The 18,836-nt window shown below is 40.2% G+C and overlaps 1 protein-coding gene and 2 long non-coding RNA genes across 3 annotated transcripts; all 3 read left to right on the top strand.

Annotated features, from left to right (window-relative positions):
• Window positions 1-5,177: 5,177 nt before the first annotated feature.
• On the top strand, window positions 5,178-8,031 carry LOC131017448 (uncharacterized). The gene is made up of 4 exons (XR_009099614.1): window positions 5,178-5,454; window positions 5,540-5,588; window positions 7,132-7,210; window positions 7,835-8,031. It is a non-coding gene; the product is annotated as an uncharacterized LOC131017448 (long non-coding RNA).
• Window positions 8,032-11,243: 3,212 nt separating this feature from the next.
• LOC131017454 (uncharacterized) lies at window positions 11,244-15,719 on the top strand. The gene is made up of 3 exons (XR_009099619.1): window positions 11,244-13,144; window positions 13,230-13,278; window positions 14,820-15,719. It is a non-coding gene; the product is annotated as an uncharacterized LOC131017454 (long non-coding RNA).
• A 150-nt stretch (window positions 15,720-15,869) lies between these two features.
• Window positions 15,870-17,000, top strand: LOC131018283 (uncharacterized). The gene is made up of 2 exons (XM_057947008.1): window positions 15,870-16,053; window positions 16,570-17,000. Exons 1-2 carry the CDS (start codon window positions 15,870-15,872, stop codon window positions 16,998-17,000), a joined length of 615 nt encoding a protein of 204 aa, XP_057802991.1.
• Window positions 17,001-18,836: the final 1,836 nt, after the last annotated feature.

Consider the following 18,836-nt stretch of genomic DNA (forward strand, 5'->3'; position numbering starts at 1 on the left):
CGAAGCAGGAGTGTGATGAGTCATTAAGCGCGTATTGGACCAGGTTCAGGAGATTGGTGGATAGCTGTCCAAACCACAAATTTTTTGAGGGAGATCTGCTGCAATACTTCTACCAAGGGATGACGGTAGATACCAAAAATCTGGTGAATTCATCAAGTGGAGGAGCATTTTCTCAAAATACTGTGAGCGAAGCTAAGAAGTTGATTCAACACTTGGTGAAAGCAACGAGAGAGTATGAGGAGCCACGCATTCAACTGCTCAAGAAAGCCGCTCAAGCAAGTTCGTCGGATTTCGAGGATAAGTTTGAAGAGAGGATGGGCAGAATGGAAAGATTGCTCAATACCGTGGTGGAGAAAGTGGCGAGCGCTGGACAACCTGCAGAGAAACCATGTGGAGCATGTGGTAACCCAGGCCACACGAGCTTGCAATGCACAAGGGGTGAGGAAGAATATCAAGCCCAAATGAATTCTTCTCACAATTTTTACAGCTGCGACGCGCCACTGCCCCATTTGCCCAAACAGGACCCCTACTCGAGCAACTACAATGCGCCATGGAGAGATCACCCTAATTTTCGTTGGAGAGATCAAAGCAATCAAGTGCAGCAGCAGCAGAGCTATAGACCGCCTCATCAAAGAGGATTCCAACAAGCACCTCCACCTCCACAAGAAAATCAAGGAAAAGCTCTTGAAGAGATGATGAGAGAGTTGATTGGCTCACAACAATTGTTGCAAAATAATTTGCAAACAACGAATGAAGCAGTGCTAAAACTTCAACAGTCTCAAGCAGAGCAAAAGGTTCAGATCGAGGGGTTGGCTCGTCAAGTGTCTCAACTCGCAACGTCTGTGAATCAACTCAAGGGCCATCAAGGCAAGTTACCATCTCAAGTCCAATTGAATCCGATGGAGAACGTTAGTATGATCACTTTGAGGAGTAGCAAGGAGTTGAGTGAGCCCACAAGCCAGAATTCAAGTGGATGTTCGAGCAAGGCCTCTGGAGTTGAATCTCAATTGCAAAAATTCAAAAATTCTGGAGGCAAGGTGGATTCTGCAATCCAGAATGCAGATCAGTCCGGTTTGGCCAAACAGAACGGTGACCTGGCAGCTGTGCAGAAAGAAAAAAAAGAAGAACACAAATTGGTTGAGGGTGAGCAGTCTAAGGTTCATAAACCTTTGAGTCTACATGATCCCGAGATCGAGATACCTGTTCCCTTTCCTAGGAGGTTAGCAAAGAAGAAGCCGAAGGAAGAGCTAATGGATTTGTAATACCCCGTTTCCCCGAGCTAAATTTAGAATTTATTTTCGAACTTAGATTTAAGATAATTCACGCCGGATTGAGAAAAAGAATTTATTTTAATTCCAACAAAAATGATTTTCAAAAGTTTTGAAAATTTGAGTTATTTAATTTCATTGAATTTATATGCATTGCATATTTATTTAAATTAGCATTTAAGTATTTTCACGAGCTATTTAATTAGCAAACTGTAGTGACCCGCTCTTTTATATATTTTAAATCCAGTAATGAATGTTTATTTTTGTTCATCAGTGAATGAAAACGGTTATTATCCTGATATGAATTCAGCTTATGATCCTGAATTTATATTATTACAGCAGTCAATGATATTATTTCAGAGTTATAACTGACTTAGCAAAGTCATGTTATTTATTAATCGAAAAACAGAAGCAGTTATATTTATTAGTGCTACTTGAAGTCGAGAAATTATTTTGACTGCAACATAGATTAAATCTACGGATTTAATTTAAGTCATATTATAGTTTTTCAATATTGGAAACAAGGAAACAGATACTAAACGGATACAGAAATGTGATGATTGAAAATCGAAGCCAGTATTTATTTACAGTTTACATATTACAGACGTGGCATACTCAGCCACTTAACAAATGATGTAAATCAATCATATACATCATTAAAGCTAGTGGAATGGAATCCACCACCTTTGCTCCCCACCAATTCCACCCCACTCCACCAAACTTCCCCACTTATACCTGCAGCAATCTTCCACTTACTTCATTCCACCAAACTTCCCACTTATACCAGCAGCAACTCTCTCCATTCTGCACTAATAACCCACGTGAAGGAGGAACTCCATTCATTGCTCTTCTGCCAAACTTTAGAGGTAAGATTTAGCTTAACTCCTTCCATTTCTTCCTAAGCTCAACCTGCATCGTTTGAGAAACAATCTTTATATTTCAGTGTATCTATCCACTGATTCAATATCAATAACAGCAGCCACCAACACCAAATATTTGCAGGTAAATTCTAAACTCATTTATTCAAATTCACCCATGATTCACACCATCAAGCATGCTTCAGTTTTAGAATTCAGAGTTCATATAGTTGACCATATAAGCATCTTGAACTTATTAAGCACCCAACTACGCTTTCATCAACAAGTAGCACTTAATATGTAGTCTAAACAAGCACATGAGTTTATGCAAAACAAAGAAGAGATTACACCTTATCCTTGCCTAATTCACGCTAAGAACCGATCAAAATAGAGGCGAGGATTGAAACTTAGCTTTAATGGAGGAAGGCTGACTGCCTTGACCGGTACCGAGCCGAGCAGCGGCTGCCCAAGGCAACGGCGAACCCCAACTGCCGGATGAAAGAACGCCGACTCAATCGCCGATTTTCGAACCAAGAAACAGCGGCCTTGAGTTCCAGATCTTATGGCTCGATTGGGTTCCACTGTTGGAGAAACGAAGTGGGTCTTCGGATCTGAGAACGAGAGATAGAGGGTAGAGGCGGCTGTCGGAGCTCTGCGACTCACGGCGACTCCAGGCGAAGCAGCGGCCGCTCGACGGAAGCAGCAGACGCCGACCGGAGCAGAAGGCGGCGAGACTTCCGGACGAAAGTGGCTGAGCAGTCCTCGGCTAGAAAAGAAGGAAGAACGGCCGGCCTGAGAGAGATCAGATGAGAGATTGACCTTGGAAGGAGGAGGAGGCGCTCGCCGGTTTTCCACGGACGGCAGCGGCGGCGACACCCGCCTCGGCTGAGGCCGGATCGAGAGGGAGGAGAACGCCGGGCTTAGTCGCGGCGGCAGTCGACGCCGGCCGGAGACAGAGGCGGCAGAAGTCGAGAGTGAGAGGGAGAAGAAGCGTGCGTCTGTTCTGAGAGAGAGAGAATGAGAGCTCGATTGAATAAGAGAGAGAGAGTTGAATTGGGCCTTTATTTTTATTTGGAGTTGGGCTCTTTTATTTGGGCTTTCTCTATTTTATTGTAATTGGGCCTCTGATTTTATTTATATGGGCCGATTTTAAGTTATGAATTGGGCCTCTGATTTTATTTATATGGGCCGATTTTAAGTTATGAATTGGGCCTCTGATTTTATTTATATGGGCCGATTTTAATTACTATTGGGCTCTAAAATTTTAAAAGAGTTGGGCTGGATGATTTATTTCATTTGAGCTATATTATTTAAAAAGTTTGGGCTTGATTTTATTTAATGGCTTGGGCTTCACATCTAAATTCGAAAATTGGGCCTCCTATTTATTTTCTTTGGGTCTTGTTGTATTTATTTTCATGTGGGCCTTTATTGTTTCTCTTTGGGCCGAGTTTACTAATGAAAGCCCAACTGCATTATATTTTAATTGGGCTTTAGTTTAATTCATTGGGCCTTTGTTATAGTATCTTCGTTGGGCCTCGTTTGATTTATTTAATTGAGCCCATCTAATCAAATTATTTATTTATTGGGCCAAGATTTATTTAATTACTTGAGCCGATGAATTATTTCAATTGGGCCTCTCATGTTAATTATTCAAGCCCACTTCTACTTAATTAATTATTAGGCTGCCTTATGTTGAGCCTTTTAATCTTATAACATTACTTATTCCATTTATTAAGCCCGATTAATTATGAGGTTATAAAGCGAATAAGCTGAAGTATTTATTTAAATTCTATTGACTACGAGGAGCGGGGTTTATTTAATTGACGGATTAGAACACCCCGAAGAGAACGGATTAATTTTTGTTAATTATCCGGCTTCATGAGACGAGACTTAGCTTTTGTTTAAATCCGATAATCTGGATTAACAATAGAAATTCCCTGATTATTATCTCAGAATAATAGTTCATGCATACGAGATTCATGCATAGTTAAATTACGCATTCTCATTTAATTGAGAATTTTCCCTCGATTTAAAGTCTTACGTTATTTTCTCGGATTAAAGGTCGAGCGCAAGAATAAGAGCTCGTCAAGGAGTCATTAATCTGTAGCAAAGCTTTGCTATCAGGTGGGTTATTTTCATATATATCAAATGAGTTTAATGTTACATTTGAGCAGTTATTTCATTGCAAAATCATTAAACTGAAAATTATTTCAACTGTTGTCTTGCCATAAATGTTTCAATATTTGGTATGATATCTATCTGATGTGGCTTTGCCAGTTATTATGCAATCGAATTCGGGTCCTGAGCAGTTGATAGCTATCCTGCCAGGGCTAGTGTACACCAGTGACCGTGAGTCATCTAGCGGGTTGGCCGGTCAAGTGACCGTGAGAGGTGGCCACCTCTCCGGCACACAATTCCAGATATGATAGATTACAAGAGAACTTAGACTGCAGTCGAACTTTAAGAATCACAACTGAATTTAGTAAGCTTGGGCCTTTTTAGCGAAAAACCCCTTGCTGTACTGTTTATGATGGCATGACAATTTAAATCTTTACGAAGCATGTTATATTTCATAGTAGGCATATGTGCCCACTGAGTACTTTTGTACTCAGCCCTGCATATATTTCTAAATGTGCAGGTTGAGTAGCTGTCGATGGTGATGAAGTGACGAGCGGGATTCTTTTGTCTTATTATGTATTAATGAACTCTAGGGTTACATGTCTTCATACATGTAATCAGAACCTTATTCCGCTGCATACCCAGAAGTTTTATGTTATTTTGGATAAGTCGGAGTTATCCGAACTTACTAGTTATTTGAGTCTATACGACTAAAACTTCGTTATTTTATAAATATCCATGTTGTTAATAATGATGAAATGCGATCCTTTCTTGTTTGATTATTCCCCTTTCTACCCCGCTTCTAATCTCCCTCCATTAGTCACGGTTTCCCCGGCTTAATTATCCTTAATTAGTGCCGGTCGTGACACAAACCCTGAAGAATTTCTACAGTTTCGACAATTTTATCCTGAAGGATTTTAATTGTCCAATAAACACTCATATCCTACTCTCCCATCAGCCACCCATCAGCCACCTTATAGCCAGCTAAAAGCAAGCATCCCACACCCACCTACTCCTTTCTTTTTGAAAAGTCAACATCACCACCCACTTCCACCACCAACATCACCATCAATCCTCTGCACTATACCTATTACAGCACACTCCATGCTTCTACAAATTCATTGACATACTTTAGTCATTCTCATCCATTTCATCACAATCCCTCACGCAATTCATCATCTTTCACTCTCACAAGAAACACCAAGACAAAGGTAAGAATTGCAATCAAAATTCATTACTTTCTTACAAAGCAAGCTCTCCACTTCAATGACTAAGCTATTTGGGAATCAATTTCAGCGGCCAAACAAATTCAAGCAAACCGACCCAACCGAAATCTTTCTAAAAGGTTTTACTTCTAAATCCTCATGCCAATTCCTTGAGTTTTAATTGAGTCATAAGCGAAGAAAAAAAAAAAGAAGACACGCATACATTCATAGCACCATTTCAACACATATAATTGTATATGCAAATGAATAGAGTTTATATATTTTACATGAACAGAGTATGAAATATTTGAAGAAAGAACTTTTGCTTGAGCTTTGATCTTCCCTTGTTTTCAATTCTGCTGTGTCGAGTCTGTGGGTATCGAGTTGGGTCAGAGGTTGTTGGCAGAGAGAGTCGAGAGATGGAGGGAGGCAGGGCACGGCGGCGACCTGCCGCTGCTGTCCGGCCAAGGACGGAAGATGGGGAGGGAGTCATGGTCTGTGTGGGTGAGCGTCGAACTTGTGTATGAGTTGAGGGAAGACTGAGATGTGGTCGGCGGCGGTGGTTCTTCGGCTGCTGTTGCCGGAAGGCCGAGAGAGAGAACGCGAGGGAGGTCGGCGGCGGTTCATCACTGCTGTCCGTTCGGCGCGTAGAGAGAAAGGTGGAGCGGCGGCTCGTCGCTGCTGCAGTCGCCGGAGGAGAGGAGAATAGACGGAGGTTAGGGTTCTCGGTCAGTCGAGGGAGATGGTGAGGATGACCGGAGATGGTGCTCTTCGCCGAAGATGGCCGTTGCCGAATGAGAAGAAAGAGTGAGAGAAGGAGGGAGGCAGCGGCGGCATCTTCGCCGCAGCCGAGGAAGGAAGCGGCGCACGGGGTACCGTCGGGTTGAGTCACAGAACCGAGGGAGAGGTGGCCGGAGTTCGGAGAGGGAGAAGGGACGGCTGTTGCCGGAAGGCAGAGAGAGAGAGAGGAAACGATTTGGTGAAGAGAGGGAGAGAGTGAGATGTTGGAGGCGCAGCGGAGAAAAGAAGAAATAGGTTTGGGCTTGAGGGAATTGGGCCAAGTCATGGTCTGGGCCGATTTTTATTAAAATGAGCTGGGCTGTTGAGCCGAAATTCTTATTAAAACAGTTGGGCCTTTATTTTATTTAACAGTTGGGCTTTAGGTTTGGGCTAGGATGGAGTTGGTTGTGGGCCGATTTTCTTTGTTTAATTTTTCAGTTGGGCCTTTATTTTATTAAAACAGATGGGCCTTATTTAAATACCATATGAGTCAGTTTTATTTTAAACTTTGGGCTGCCTTGATTAATTAAATTAATTGGGCTGCCCTATTTTATTAATTGAACTATTAATTAGTTGAATTAATTATTTTTAAAGACTAGTTTTCATAATAATATTAAATTATTATTATGTGCATATTTTAAGTAAATTACTTATTATATGCTAAGCATGACATGAAATTGCATTTATTTTGCAATAAAAGTATTTAATTGGTTTTAATTATAAATCCAATTATTAAAAAGACGAGTAAGAATATTGTTGGTGTTCTTAACTCAAGAGAAATGTTTTCAATTATTTATTCATTAAATTTTAAAAACCCGGCTAAGTGAATCATAAAATAATAAGCACTACACCATGACTTAAGATTAGCTTCACGAGACCTATTAAGAATAGAATTTCTTGTAGGCTTTGTGACCAGGGGGATTAGCGCTGCTTTCCCAAGACAGGTTTTTATGTGTATGATCTTCAGGCTTTGCCTATCCAGGTGGGCTTACTTTCCAAATGTACAAAGTATGATTGAGTTATTAAGCTCTAAATGTTTCAATGAAATGCAAATTGTTTATTTAATGTAATGAAAACTGTTTATCCAATAAAATGTTTATGTGCACTCTGCTCTGTTTAAGGCTCGCGCAGTTAATCAATTGAGGTTCTCTTATGACCTAATACGTTATTTGAGAATTGTGTACACTTGTTAGTTGACTCGGTGGGTTGATCTCCATCGGGCTCTAACCAGAGGCGTTATAAGGGTGCTCGGCTGGATGTGTTCCGGAGCATGAGAAATATCAGGCCTGCCTGGGTAGCATCCCGAGGTCAAAGTAAACTTGTCTGGGTTACGCCCTCAGTTCAAGTAAGCAGGAGACAGAGATCCGTCGGTGGCTAAAAGGTCCGGGATCACAGCGAGTAACAGAAAGGGAGTGTGACATGTGCGCACAAATGAAAGAAAATGTTTTAACATGCTTAGAAGTACTTCTTTCAATTTAAAACCTTCTAAGTCATGTCAAGTATGATTGGATAAACTGTCTTTAAGAAAATAATGAAATGTTTATGAAAATGCATGCCCACTAAGTACATTAGTACTTAGCCCAAAAATACTTTCAAATGTTTTCAGGTTGGCTGGCCGGTGCTGACGGGACGGAGCTGAGGCTAGAGATAAATTCCTATGTTAGACTTCCGCTGTAGCAATTACTCATATCAGTCTTTTGTTTTCCCAACTTAAGATCTTCATGTTAAATTTCAAATGATATATCTGACCGAGCTTAGACTCTTCACTACTTAATTTATGCCAATGAATGTCGGTTGTCAGAAGCATGAAACAAAACTTGTGATCCAAAGGGGCATAGCCCGACTTTCTATCCTATTTCGGGTTTTTACAAGGTTATTCCTTGTTTATTTCTATGAATTAGTTGCACCTCGATTATATTTATTTATTCAAGAATCGGGGTGTGACAGAATGGTATCAGAGCATGAGTTTTCTTTCATGTCTCTGATAACCATAAGCTTTTTGATGTCGAGTCTAGAATAGTATCTCTAGACTTCTAAGAATGTCAGTAGCCCTCAGCTCGCCGTCACACTGCCGCAACTAAGGTACGATAATAGTTTTAAAAAAAAATATATGTATATGTATTTCAGATGTTATGAATGTTTCCAAGAAAAAGTGTGCGCTTCAATGAATGATGCTATGTGAATTGCTTATCGCTTTCCATATGTTATAAGTTATGAATTGCTAATCGCTTTCATATTGTTATCTTGGGTCTCCGACTCATATAACCAAGCTCAGTATCGTGTTTGGGACAACCCGAGCCCTTAACGATAAGATAAGTAAGTATCGTGTTTGGGACAAACCGAGCCCTTAACGATAAGATAAGTAAGTATCGTGTTTGGGACTACCCGAGCCCTTAACGATAAGATGAGTTAAAGTCGTGTTTAGGACTATTGAGCCTTTCACGAATACCAGATGTATGGTCGAGTTAGATTCTTTGAATCTTTTCGGCAATAGAAAAGTTTCATGTGGCATTTAATGTCAACATGTTTCAAGTTTCAAAGAGAATGAACGAATAAGAAAGCTTTATGTTGTCGTTTTAGGCTAGCTGCCTATACGATTAGAATGGTGGATCCTCTTGCAGACTGTTTGAGTACCACCCAAGAATGTTTTGAGAATGTTAATCGTGATAGCACCGCTTGATCGATTTAAGTAAAGACTGGTAAGATAGAAATGTTTAACATAGAGATGTTACAACATAGAGGCACTGCCTTAAGACTAAGGATTCACTTGAGCTATTTCAATAGCGGTGAGATTAAGTTTTTCACATAAGAACTTATGTTGCTTATGATTATGATGTCAGTCGTGATAGCCTTGCTAGAACGGCATAGAATGGACTTTCATGGTATCAATGACTTATGATGAAGTACTTACTAGTAAGTTTTAAGTTAGAAGTTTGACCAGAGACTTACATGAATAAGAAGTTGACATGATTGGGGGCGAAGTTCCCATTTGACTGAGTGATTCGTTTTGTTGGGTCTGGCCAGCCCACATGACTAAGATCTCGGTGATTGTCAATTAAGATTTTTGATCTCGAGGTAGAGCATCATCACAATATATAGAGACTCGCACTATATAGTTGTCACAATAGAATATCATTTTATCACAATAAGTATAGTAGCGATTAGAATTACTCAGTTTGTCATTAGTTTCGACCATTAGAACGATGCACTAAGTATCAAGCTGTCTTTTGGTAATCAAAGCGATTTTTGGAATCCCAAGCGAAGAACTGGAGCAGGTAGTGAGTATGATGAAGTTTTCAACCAGCTGTCAATATGTGGTCCACATGGCGGACAATAATGAGAAATGCGTAAAGGAGTTCGTAAATGAATCGCGGCATGAGATTTTCAATTCCCCTAGTAAATTAGGGAGATATTATGAAGGAACAAGCAATGAGCGAGACCCTCACCACCTCAAGATGGAGGTAAAGAAAAAGGAAATGGAATGAAAGAAATAGAGGAAACCCTTAAATGGAAGGAAAGCATTAGAACTAAACTTAAGGTATAACCCAACCCCAAGGTTAGTAAGCTCAAGCTAAGAGAGTGAATGCTTTGGCTAAAGTGCCGGAAGCTACAACAAGAATAAAGTTGGAACGCCACCACAATGGAAACTTAGAAACCCCCATTAAATAACCATTTGGAAATGGGAAAATGAGTTTACAGGGCAGAAGGAGTGCCATTAATCCTCGAAGTGAAAGTTACAAAGACGATGAGAAAAGTTTGATGTTAGAATTCCCTGGTCAATCTGAGAAGGTGACTTAGGACGAAGGAAACAATTAAGGAAGTTCAACAGATTTGAGAGTACAAAGATATTTTTCCCAATGAATTACCAAATTTTCACCAGACCTAGTTTCATGCAACATAGTATGTCACTATGGGAGCACTAATTAAAGATGTCAAAGAAAAGATGATACACTAAGGATGTGTATTGATTATAAGAAGTTGAAGCAAGCTCATAAGAATAGATATCCTCTTCCGAGGATAGACGACCTGTTAAATTAGTTGAGAGGAGCCGGTGTGTTTTCCAAGATTGACCTAAGATCTGATTACCACCAACTCAGGATGAAAAGAGAAGACATTCCAAAGACAGCGTTTCGAACGCGTTATGAACTTTACGAGTTCACAGTGATGCCATTAGATTTAACGAATGCCCCAGCAGTTTTCATGGACCTAATGAATAGAGTTTTCCATCAGTATCTCGATAGTTTTGTCTTAGTGTTTATCGACGACATCCTCGTATACTCTAAGACCGAAGAACAACATGAAGAGCACTTACGCATCGTACTCAAAACCCTGCGCAATGAGAAATGGTTTACCAAATTCAACAAGTGTGAATTTTGGTTAAAGGAAGTTATGTTTCTCGGTCACATAGTGTCGACTGAAGGAATCAAAGTAGACCCCGCCAAGGTCGAAACAGTCAAGAAATGGAAGGCACCATCAAATGTTAATAAGATCAGAAGTTTTCTCGGTCCAGCAGGTTACAATATAAGGCTCATCGAAAGATTCTCGAAATTGGCTAGGCCAATGACTCGACTTTTAAGAAAAGGGACTAAGTATGTTTGGTCCGAAGCTTGTAAACAAAGTTTTAAGTAGCTCAAGACTATGTTGACTACTGCACCAGTGTTAGCAATACCAGGGGAGAATGAAGAATTTGAGGTGTACACTGATGCCTCGAAACTAGGATTGGGTTGCGTGTTGATGCAAAATCAGAAAGTGATAGCATACACGTCTTGTCAATTGAAGCCCCATGAGCTGAACTACCCAACTCATGATTTAGAACTAGCAGCCGTTGTGCACGCACTGAAGATTTAGAGACACTACCTCTATGGAGTTAAGTGTGAGATCTTTACAGATCATAAGAGTTTAAAGTACTTCTTCGAGCAAAAGGATTTAAACATGAGAAAACGAAGATGGCTCGAATTAGTAAAGTATTACGATTGCACCATCAGGAAAAGCGAATGTAGTAGCTGACGCCCTGAGTCGAAAGACGAAGGCTAAGCTAGGGTATTTCATTACCCAACAGTAGGAGCTGATTCGTGAGTTCGCCTCACTCAGTTTAGAGATTGTTTATTCCCCAGATTCAGTATCGGGTTGTGTAGCTGTGCTGACAGCTAAACCTGATTTGAGAGAAAGAATTTTGCAAGCACAAAGAGAAGATTGGTTCTTGAAGAAGATGCGTCTCGCTGCATGAACGAATGAAACGAAAAGATTAACTGAAGCAAAGGATAATACACTTGTGGTTGGTGAAAGATTGTGTGTGCCGCACAATGAAGAGTTAAAGAACGAGATTATGAGCGAAGCTCATGATACTCCATACACTGCACACCCAGGCAGTACAAAGATGCACCAGAATTTAAAGAAAATTTTCTGATGAACAGGAATGAAAAGAGATAGTACGCCTTCACGGTGTACCTGTATCTATCACGTCAGATCGTGACACCAGATTCACATCGCGTTTCTGGAAAAGTTTACAAGAAGCAATGGGCACTCAGCTGAATTTCAGCACAGCATACCATCCTCAGACTGACTGACAGTCAGAAAGAACGATTCAGATTCTAAAATTTTCGTTGCGAACAATTATCGCAGACAAAGGTAGAAGTTAGGAGAATTTGTTACCTCTCGAAGAATTTGCTTATAACAACAGTTATCAAGCAACATTTGGAATAATCCAGATGAGGTCTTGTATAGCCGAAAATGTAGTTCACCACTTTACTAAGATGAAGTGGGTGAAAGAAAGCTGTTAGGTCCTGAACTGGTCCAACAGATGGTTGAGAAGGTCGACCACATCAAGCAAAGAATCAAAGAAGCTCAAGATAGACAAAAGTCTTACGCCGATAAACGCCGATCGGAGTTAGAATTCAATGTTGGGGATCGAGTTTTCCTCAAAAGTTTCTCACTCAAAGGGAGTTATACGTTTCAGAAAGAGGGGCAAGTTACGACCCTGTTATATAGGACCTTTTGAGATCCTAGATAAGATAGGCCCTGTAGCCTATAGGTTGGCATTGCCGCCCAGTATTGGAGACATACACAATGTGTTTCATGTCTCTCAGTTAAGAAAGTATGTGTTTAATCCAAAGCATTTGATTAAGCCAGATAAAGTAGTCCTAGCCAGGACTAAAGTTATGAAGAGAAACCAGTCCAGATACTTGATCGCAAGGTTCAAGTTTTACGAGGCAATAATATTGTTCTCGTCATGTAGTGGAACCATCACAAGATGGAAAAGGCCACAAAAGAGATGAATGAAACAAATGACTAGTATCACAAGCTAGAATACCAGACATGCAATTCCGAGGACGGAATTTTTTTTAAGGAGGGAGAGATGTAATACCCCGTTTCCCCGAGCTAAATTTAGAATTTATTTTCGAACTTAGATTTAAGATGATTCACGCCGGATTGAGAAAAAGAATTTATTTTAATTCCAACAAAAATGATTTTCAAAAGTTTTGAAAATTTGAGTTATTTAATTTCATTGAATTTATATGCATTGCATATTTATTTAAATTAGCATTTAAGTATTTTCACGAGCTATTTAATTAGCAAACCCTGAAGAATTTCTACAGTTTCGACAATTTTATCCTGAAGGATTTTAATTGTCCAATAAACACTCATATCCTACTCTCCCATCAGCCACCCATCAGCCACCTTATAGCCAGCTAAAAGCAAGCATCCCACACCCACCTACTCCTTTCTTTTTGAAAAGTCAACATCACCACCCACTTCCACCACCAACATCACCATCAATCCTCTGCACTATACCTATTACAGCACACTCCATGCTTCTAAAAATTCATTGACATACTTTAGTCATTCTCATCCATTTCATCACAATCCCTCACGCAATTCATCATCTTTCACTCTCACAAGAAACACCAAGACAAAGGTAAGAATTGCAATCAAAATTCATTACTTTCTTACAAAGCAAGCTCTCCACTTCAATGACTAAGCTATTTGGGAATCAATTTCAGCGGCCAAACAAATTCAAGCAAACCGACCCAACCGAAATCTTTCTAAAAGGTTTTACTTCTAAATCCTCATGCCAATTCCTTGAGTTTTAATTGAGTCATAAGCGAAGAAAAAAAAAAAGAAGACACGCATACATTCATAGCACCATTTCAACACATATAATTGTATATGCAAATGAATAGAGTTTATATATTTTACATGAACAGAGTATGAAATATTTGAAGAAAGAACTTTTGCTTGAGCTTTGATCTTCCCTTGTTTTCAATTCTGCTGTGTCGAGTCTGTGGGTATCGAGTTGGGTCAGAGGTTGTTGGCAGAGAGAGTCGAGAGATGGAGGGAGGCAGGGCACGGCGGCGACCTGCCGCTGCTGTCCGGCCAAGGACGGAAGATGGGGAGGGAGTCATGGTCTGTGTGGGTGAGCGTCGAACTTGTGTATGAGTTGAGGGAAGACTGAGATGTGGTCGGCGGCGGTGGTTCTTCGGCTGCTGTTGCCGGAAGGCCGAGAGAGAGAACGCAAGGGAGGTCGGCGGCGGTTCATCACTGCTGTCCGTTCGGCGCGTAGAGAGAAAGGTGGAGCGGCGGCTCGTCGCTGCTGCAGTCGCCGGAGGAGAGGAGAATAGACGGAGGTTAGGGTTCTCGGTCAGTCGAGGGAGATGGTGAGGATGACCGGAGATGGTGCTCTTCGCCGGAGATGGCCGTTGCCGAATGAGAAGAAAGAGTGAGAGAAGGAGGGAGGCAGCGGCGGCATCTTCGCCGCAGCCGAGGAAGGAAGCGGCGCACGGGGTACCGTCGGGTTGAGTCACAGAACCGAGGGAGAGGTGGCCGGAGTTCGGAGAGGGAGAAGGGACGGCTGTTGCCGGAAGGCAGAGAGAGAGAGGAAACGATTTGGTGAAGAGAGGGAGAGAGTGAGATGTTGGAGGCGCAGCGGAGAAAAGAAGAAATAGGTTTGGGCTTGAGGGAATTGGGCCAAGTCATGGTCTGGGCCGATTTTTATTAAAATGAGCTGGGCTGTTGAGCCGAAATTCTTATTAAAACAGTTGGGCCTTTATTTTATTTAACAGTTGGGCTTTAGGTTTGGGCTAGGATGGAGTTGGTTGTGGGCCGATTTTCTTTGTTTAATTTTTCAGTTGGGCCTTTATTTTATTAAAACAGATGGGCCTTATTTAAATACCATATGAGTCAGTTTTATTTTAAACTTTGGGCTGCCTTGATTAATTAAATTAATTGGGCTGCCCTATTTTATTAATTGAACTATTAATTAGTTGAATTAATTATTTTTAAAGACTAGTTTTCATAATAATATTAAATTATTATTATGTGCATATTTTAAGTAAATTACTTATTATATGCTAAGCATGACATGAAATTGCATTTATTTTGCAATAAAAGTATTTAATTGGTTTTAATTATAAATCCAATTATTAAAAAGACGAGTAAGAATATTGTTGGTGTTCTTAACTCAAGAGAAATGTTTTCAATTATTTATTCATTAAATTTTAAAAACCCGGCTAAGTGAATCATAAAATAATAAGCACTACACCATGACTTAAGATTAGCTTCACGAGACCTATTAAGAATAGAATTTCTTGTAGGCTTTGTGACCAGGGGGATTAGCGCTGCTTTCCCAAGACATGTTTTTATGTGTATGATCTTCAGGCTTTGCCTATCCAGGTGGGCTTACTTTCCAAATGTACAAAGTATGATTGAGTTATTAAGCTCTAAATGTTTCAATGAAATGCAAATTGTTTATTTAATGTAATGAAAACTGTTTATCCAATAAAATGTTTATGTGCACTCTGCTCTGTTTAAGGCTCGCGCAGTTAATCAATTGAGGTTCTCTTATGACCTAATACGTTATTTGAGAATTGTGTACACTTGTTAGTTGACTCGGTGGGTTGATCTCCATCGGGCTCTAACCAGAGGCGTTATAAGGGTGCTCGGCTGGATGTGTTCCGGAGCATGAGAAATATCAGGCCTGCCTGGGTAGCGTCCCGAGGTCAAAGTAAACTTGTCTGGGTTACGCCCTCAGTTCAAGTAAGCAGGAGACAGAGATCCGTCGGTGGCTAAAAGGTCCGGGATCACAGCGAGTAACAGAAAGGGAGTGTGACATGTGCGCACAAATGAAAGAAAATGTTTTAACATGCTTAGAAGTACTTCTTTCAATTTAAAACCTTCTAAGTCATGTCAAGTATGATTGGATAAACTGTCTTTAAGAAAATAATGAAATGTTTATGAAAATGCATGCCCACTAAGTACATTAGTACTTAGCCCAAAAATACTTTCAAATGTTTTCAGGTTGGCTGGCCGGTGCTGACGGGACGGAGCTGAGGCTAGAGATAAATTCCTATGTTAGACTTCCGCTGTAGCAATTACTCATATCAGTCTTTTGTTTTCCCAACTTAAGATCTTCATGTTAAATTTCAAATGATATATCTGACCGAGCTTAGACTCTTCACTACTTAATTTATGCCAATGAATGTCGGTTGTCAGAAGCATGAAACAAAACTTGTGATCCAAAGGGGCATAGCCCGACTTTCTATCCTATTTCGGGTTTTTACAAGGTTATTCCTTGTTTATTTCTATGAATTAGTTGCACCTCGATTATATTTATTCATTCAAGAATCGGGGTGTGACAGGATTTCATGAAGATATTTGGAAAGTTGGAGATTAATCTTCCTTTCCTCCAAGCACTCAAACTCCCTCATCTGAGCAAGTTTTTGAAGGACTTCATCGATGGAAAGTCTAAGAAATCTGGAAAGATTGTGATGGGCGAGAACGTGTCAGCAGTGATACGAAAAGAGTTGCCGCCCAAATGCAAGGATCCAGGTATGTTTTCTCTGCCATGTTACATTGGTGATACTAAGATTGAGCATGCTATGTGTGATCTAGGAGCTTCTATTAATGTCATGCCTTTAGCTGTTTATAATAGTTTAAATGGTGTGAAGTTGGTAGATACTAAAGTTGTGATTCAGTTAGCCGATGGATCATGTGTGCACCCTGAAGGTTTGCTTGAAAATGTCCTTGTGAAAGTGTATAATTTTGTTTATCCTGTTGATTTCTATGTGGTGAAAATGAGTGGTATGCAGTCGAAGGAGTCAGCTGGTGTTCTGTTAGGTCGTCCTTTCTTAAGGATCACTAGAGCAGTCATTGATGTTTATAGTGGTACTATTTGTTTGGATTATCATGGAGAAAAGTTTACTTTCAACATTGATGATACCATGAAAAGTCCCCATGCTGTTAAAACTGTTTGTGCCACTAATGTTACTGACCCTTTTGTCCAAGAACATCTTGAGACTAAATCTATGCAGGACAAATTTCTTCATGTTGACTCGAAACTCGCAGGTTCTGGACATACGGACTGTTTGCCCAAACGGAAACCACGTGACAGAAGTCTGCATTTTGATGTGGAACCACCCGACTTAAAAGATAAGTGTGTGGAGGAGCTTCATCTTGAAGCTTATGACGCCGCGATGTGGTATAAGGATCGCACCAAGATGTGGCACGACAAGAACTTGCAAGGAAAGACATTTACAGTCGGCCAAAAGGTACTTTTGTTTCAGTCAAAGCTGCGGTTGATGACCGGAAAATTGAAGACGAAGTGGATTGGCCCCTTCGTGATACAGTCTGTTTGCCCACACGGGGCGTTTGAGATACGCAGCCTAGATACGGCGAAGACATTCACCGTAAATGGACAACGTTTAAAGCCGTTCTATGATGCCTCCTCTTTAGTCCCAGCGGAGTCAGTTTCCCTGTTGATTCCGGGCACTTTTTGAGCACTTGAGCAGTCGAGCCGAAGACGTTAAATAATGGCGCTTATCGGGAGGCAACCCGATTTTCTTTCCCTTTGTTTCTCCCGTTTTGTTTTTCTTTTTCTTTATTTCCGTTCGTTCAGTTTTTCTTTCAGTTTTAATTCCCTTTCTTTAGATTTAATTTTTGTTAAAGTTTCTTAAAAAAAAAACGCAACAGTGGATTACGTGAACGTGGCAGCCCTACAGGAGAGCATCACGAATTTGAGCGCCACCATTCGACAGGAGCTGCGGCGGCAACGCACACGGTGACTTCCTTCCTTATCTTGTTTTGTTTAATGTTTTTGTGTTGTCTTTGTCTTTATCTTTTAGTTGTGTGTCTCGTTTGCTCCTTGCTTATGCTTTATTTTGTTTGCTTGAGGGCAAGCAAAATCTAAGTGTGAGGGGGGCGTATTTGAGTTTGTGTTTTGTTGAGTCCGTGTTTATGCCGTTTTGTGTGTTGTGAGCCTTGTGATTGTTGAAGTATTAGTGATAAACATGCTGCCCGGTTGAGTTGTGTGATGAACTTGAGGTTTGATACTTGAGATTTGAGATTTTGAGATTGAAAATTTTGTGTTTTTATTGGATGACATTTGGGATGACAAATAAGAGCAACAATGAGTAAAAAGCCACATATAAGTGAGAATTGAGCTTACTAGAGTAGAGCACTCTCTACTATTTTTCTTTTTTGAGTGGTTTGTTATTCATGAAGTTGTGATATGTTGTGAGTCATTGGTGATGCATGATAGAAGGCACTAGGGTAGCCTTTTGGCCTGCTTTTGAATTCCTACCCGTACATTAACCCCCTAGTGAGCCATTTTGAAGCCTTGACCATGTTTTGTTCATATTAGTCACTAAATAATTAGCCAAGGCTTGTTTTGGACTCTCTCTTTGGCCCAGTGATGCATGTCTAATTTTAAACTTCATTCCATCAATTACTAGAGAAAGTTAAACTGTGTTTTCATGTGCCGTTTGCCCAAACTGCTGTCTTGTGCAAAATGATAAGGATCTGTGATCCGTTTGGCCAAACAGTGGCATTGATCAGTTAAGTTTTTGAGTGGGAACAGTTTTGGGAGACAATTTGTTGGGATATTTTGTAGATGATGATTGCATGTTGATTAAAAAGGAAAGGTGCTGCAGAAAAAAAAAAGAAAAAAAAAGAAAGAAAAAAATCGAAAAAAAAAAGAAAAAAAGAAAAAGAAAAGAAAAGAAAAGATGTTGCACCAGTTTGAGTTGAGCATGTAGTATCATTGTTATTGTTGGAGTTTTTCCCCAAGTTTAGTTGCTTTCTTTCTTTCTCCATGAACTTGAATTGTGGATGATGGTTTGGATTAGACGTGCGCACTTTGATTTTCAATGTTTAAACTTAGGACCCCTAGGATCTTGCCAATATAATGAATGGTCCTTAGCCCCATTACAACCAATGAGAAAAGACCTTTTTGAGTTACTATGTGACTATGACATATCACGACTAAGTGGATTTTTCTTCTTGTGTGTGAATTTCCAAAATAAATACTTGAGAGAAGAGTGAACCTTGAGAGGAACTCGTTGTTGCTTGATTTGGACTATATTGACAATGAAAACACTTGTTTGACATTTCCTTTTCTTGATTTGAGAGTTGAGAATCGATTGTGAGTTGCATGGTTCGATTTGGCAGTATGTCATGTTACTAGTGTTTTGATGATTACTTGGCTGTTGTTTTTAGTTGAGTTTCTCGTTGTTTAGTGTCCTTGTTCTTTTCTGTTTTCTTTTTCGTTGTTTGTTCTTTTATTTTGGAGTCTTTTGTGTCGTGTCGGGGGAGGTCTTGTCTAGATAGCTATTTCC

This window comes from Salvia miltiorrhiza, chromosome 3 (assembly GCF_028751815.1).
Source record: "Salvia miltiorrhiza cultivar Shanhuang (shh) chromosome 3, IMPLAD_Smil_shh, whole genome shotgun sequence".
Lineage (NCBI taxonomy): Eukaryota > Viridiplantae > Streptophyta > Magnoliopsida > Lamiales > Lamiaceae > Salvia > Salvia miltiorrhiza.

What these genes read in the sequence shown, in the direction of transcription:
- LOC131018283 (XM_057947008.1), top strand. Translation starts at nt 15,870, where the DNA reads ATGAAGATATTTGGAAAGTTGGAGATTAATCTTCCTTTCCTCCAAGCA. An exon ending in GCCCAAATGCAAGGATCCAG is followed by an intron (nt 16,054 to 16,569) that starts GTATGTTTTCTC and finishes CGAAACTCGCAG; the next exon opens with GTTCTGGACATACGGACTGT.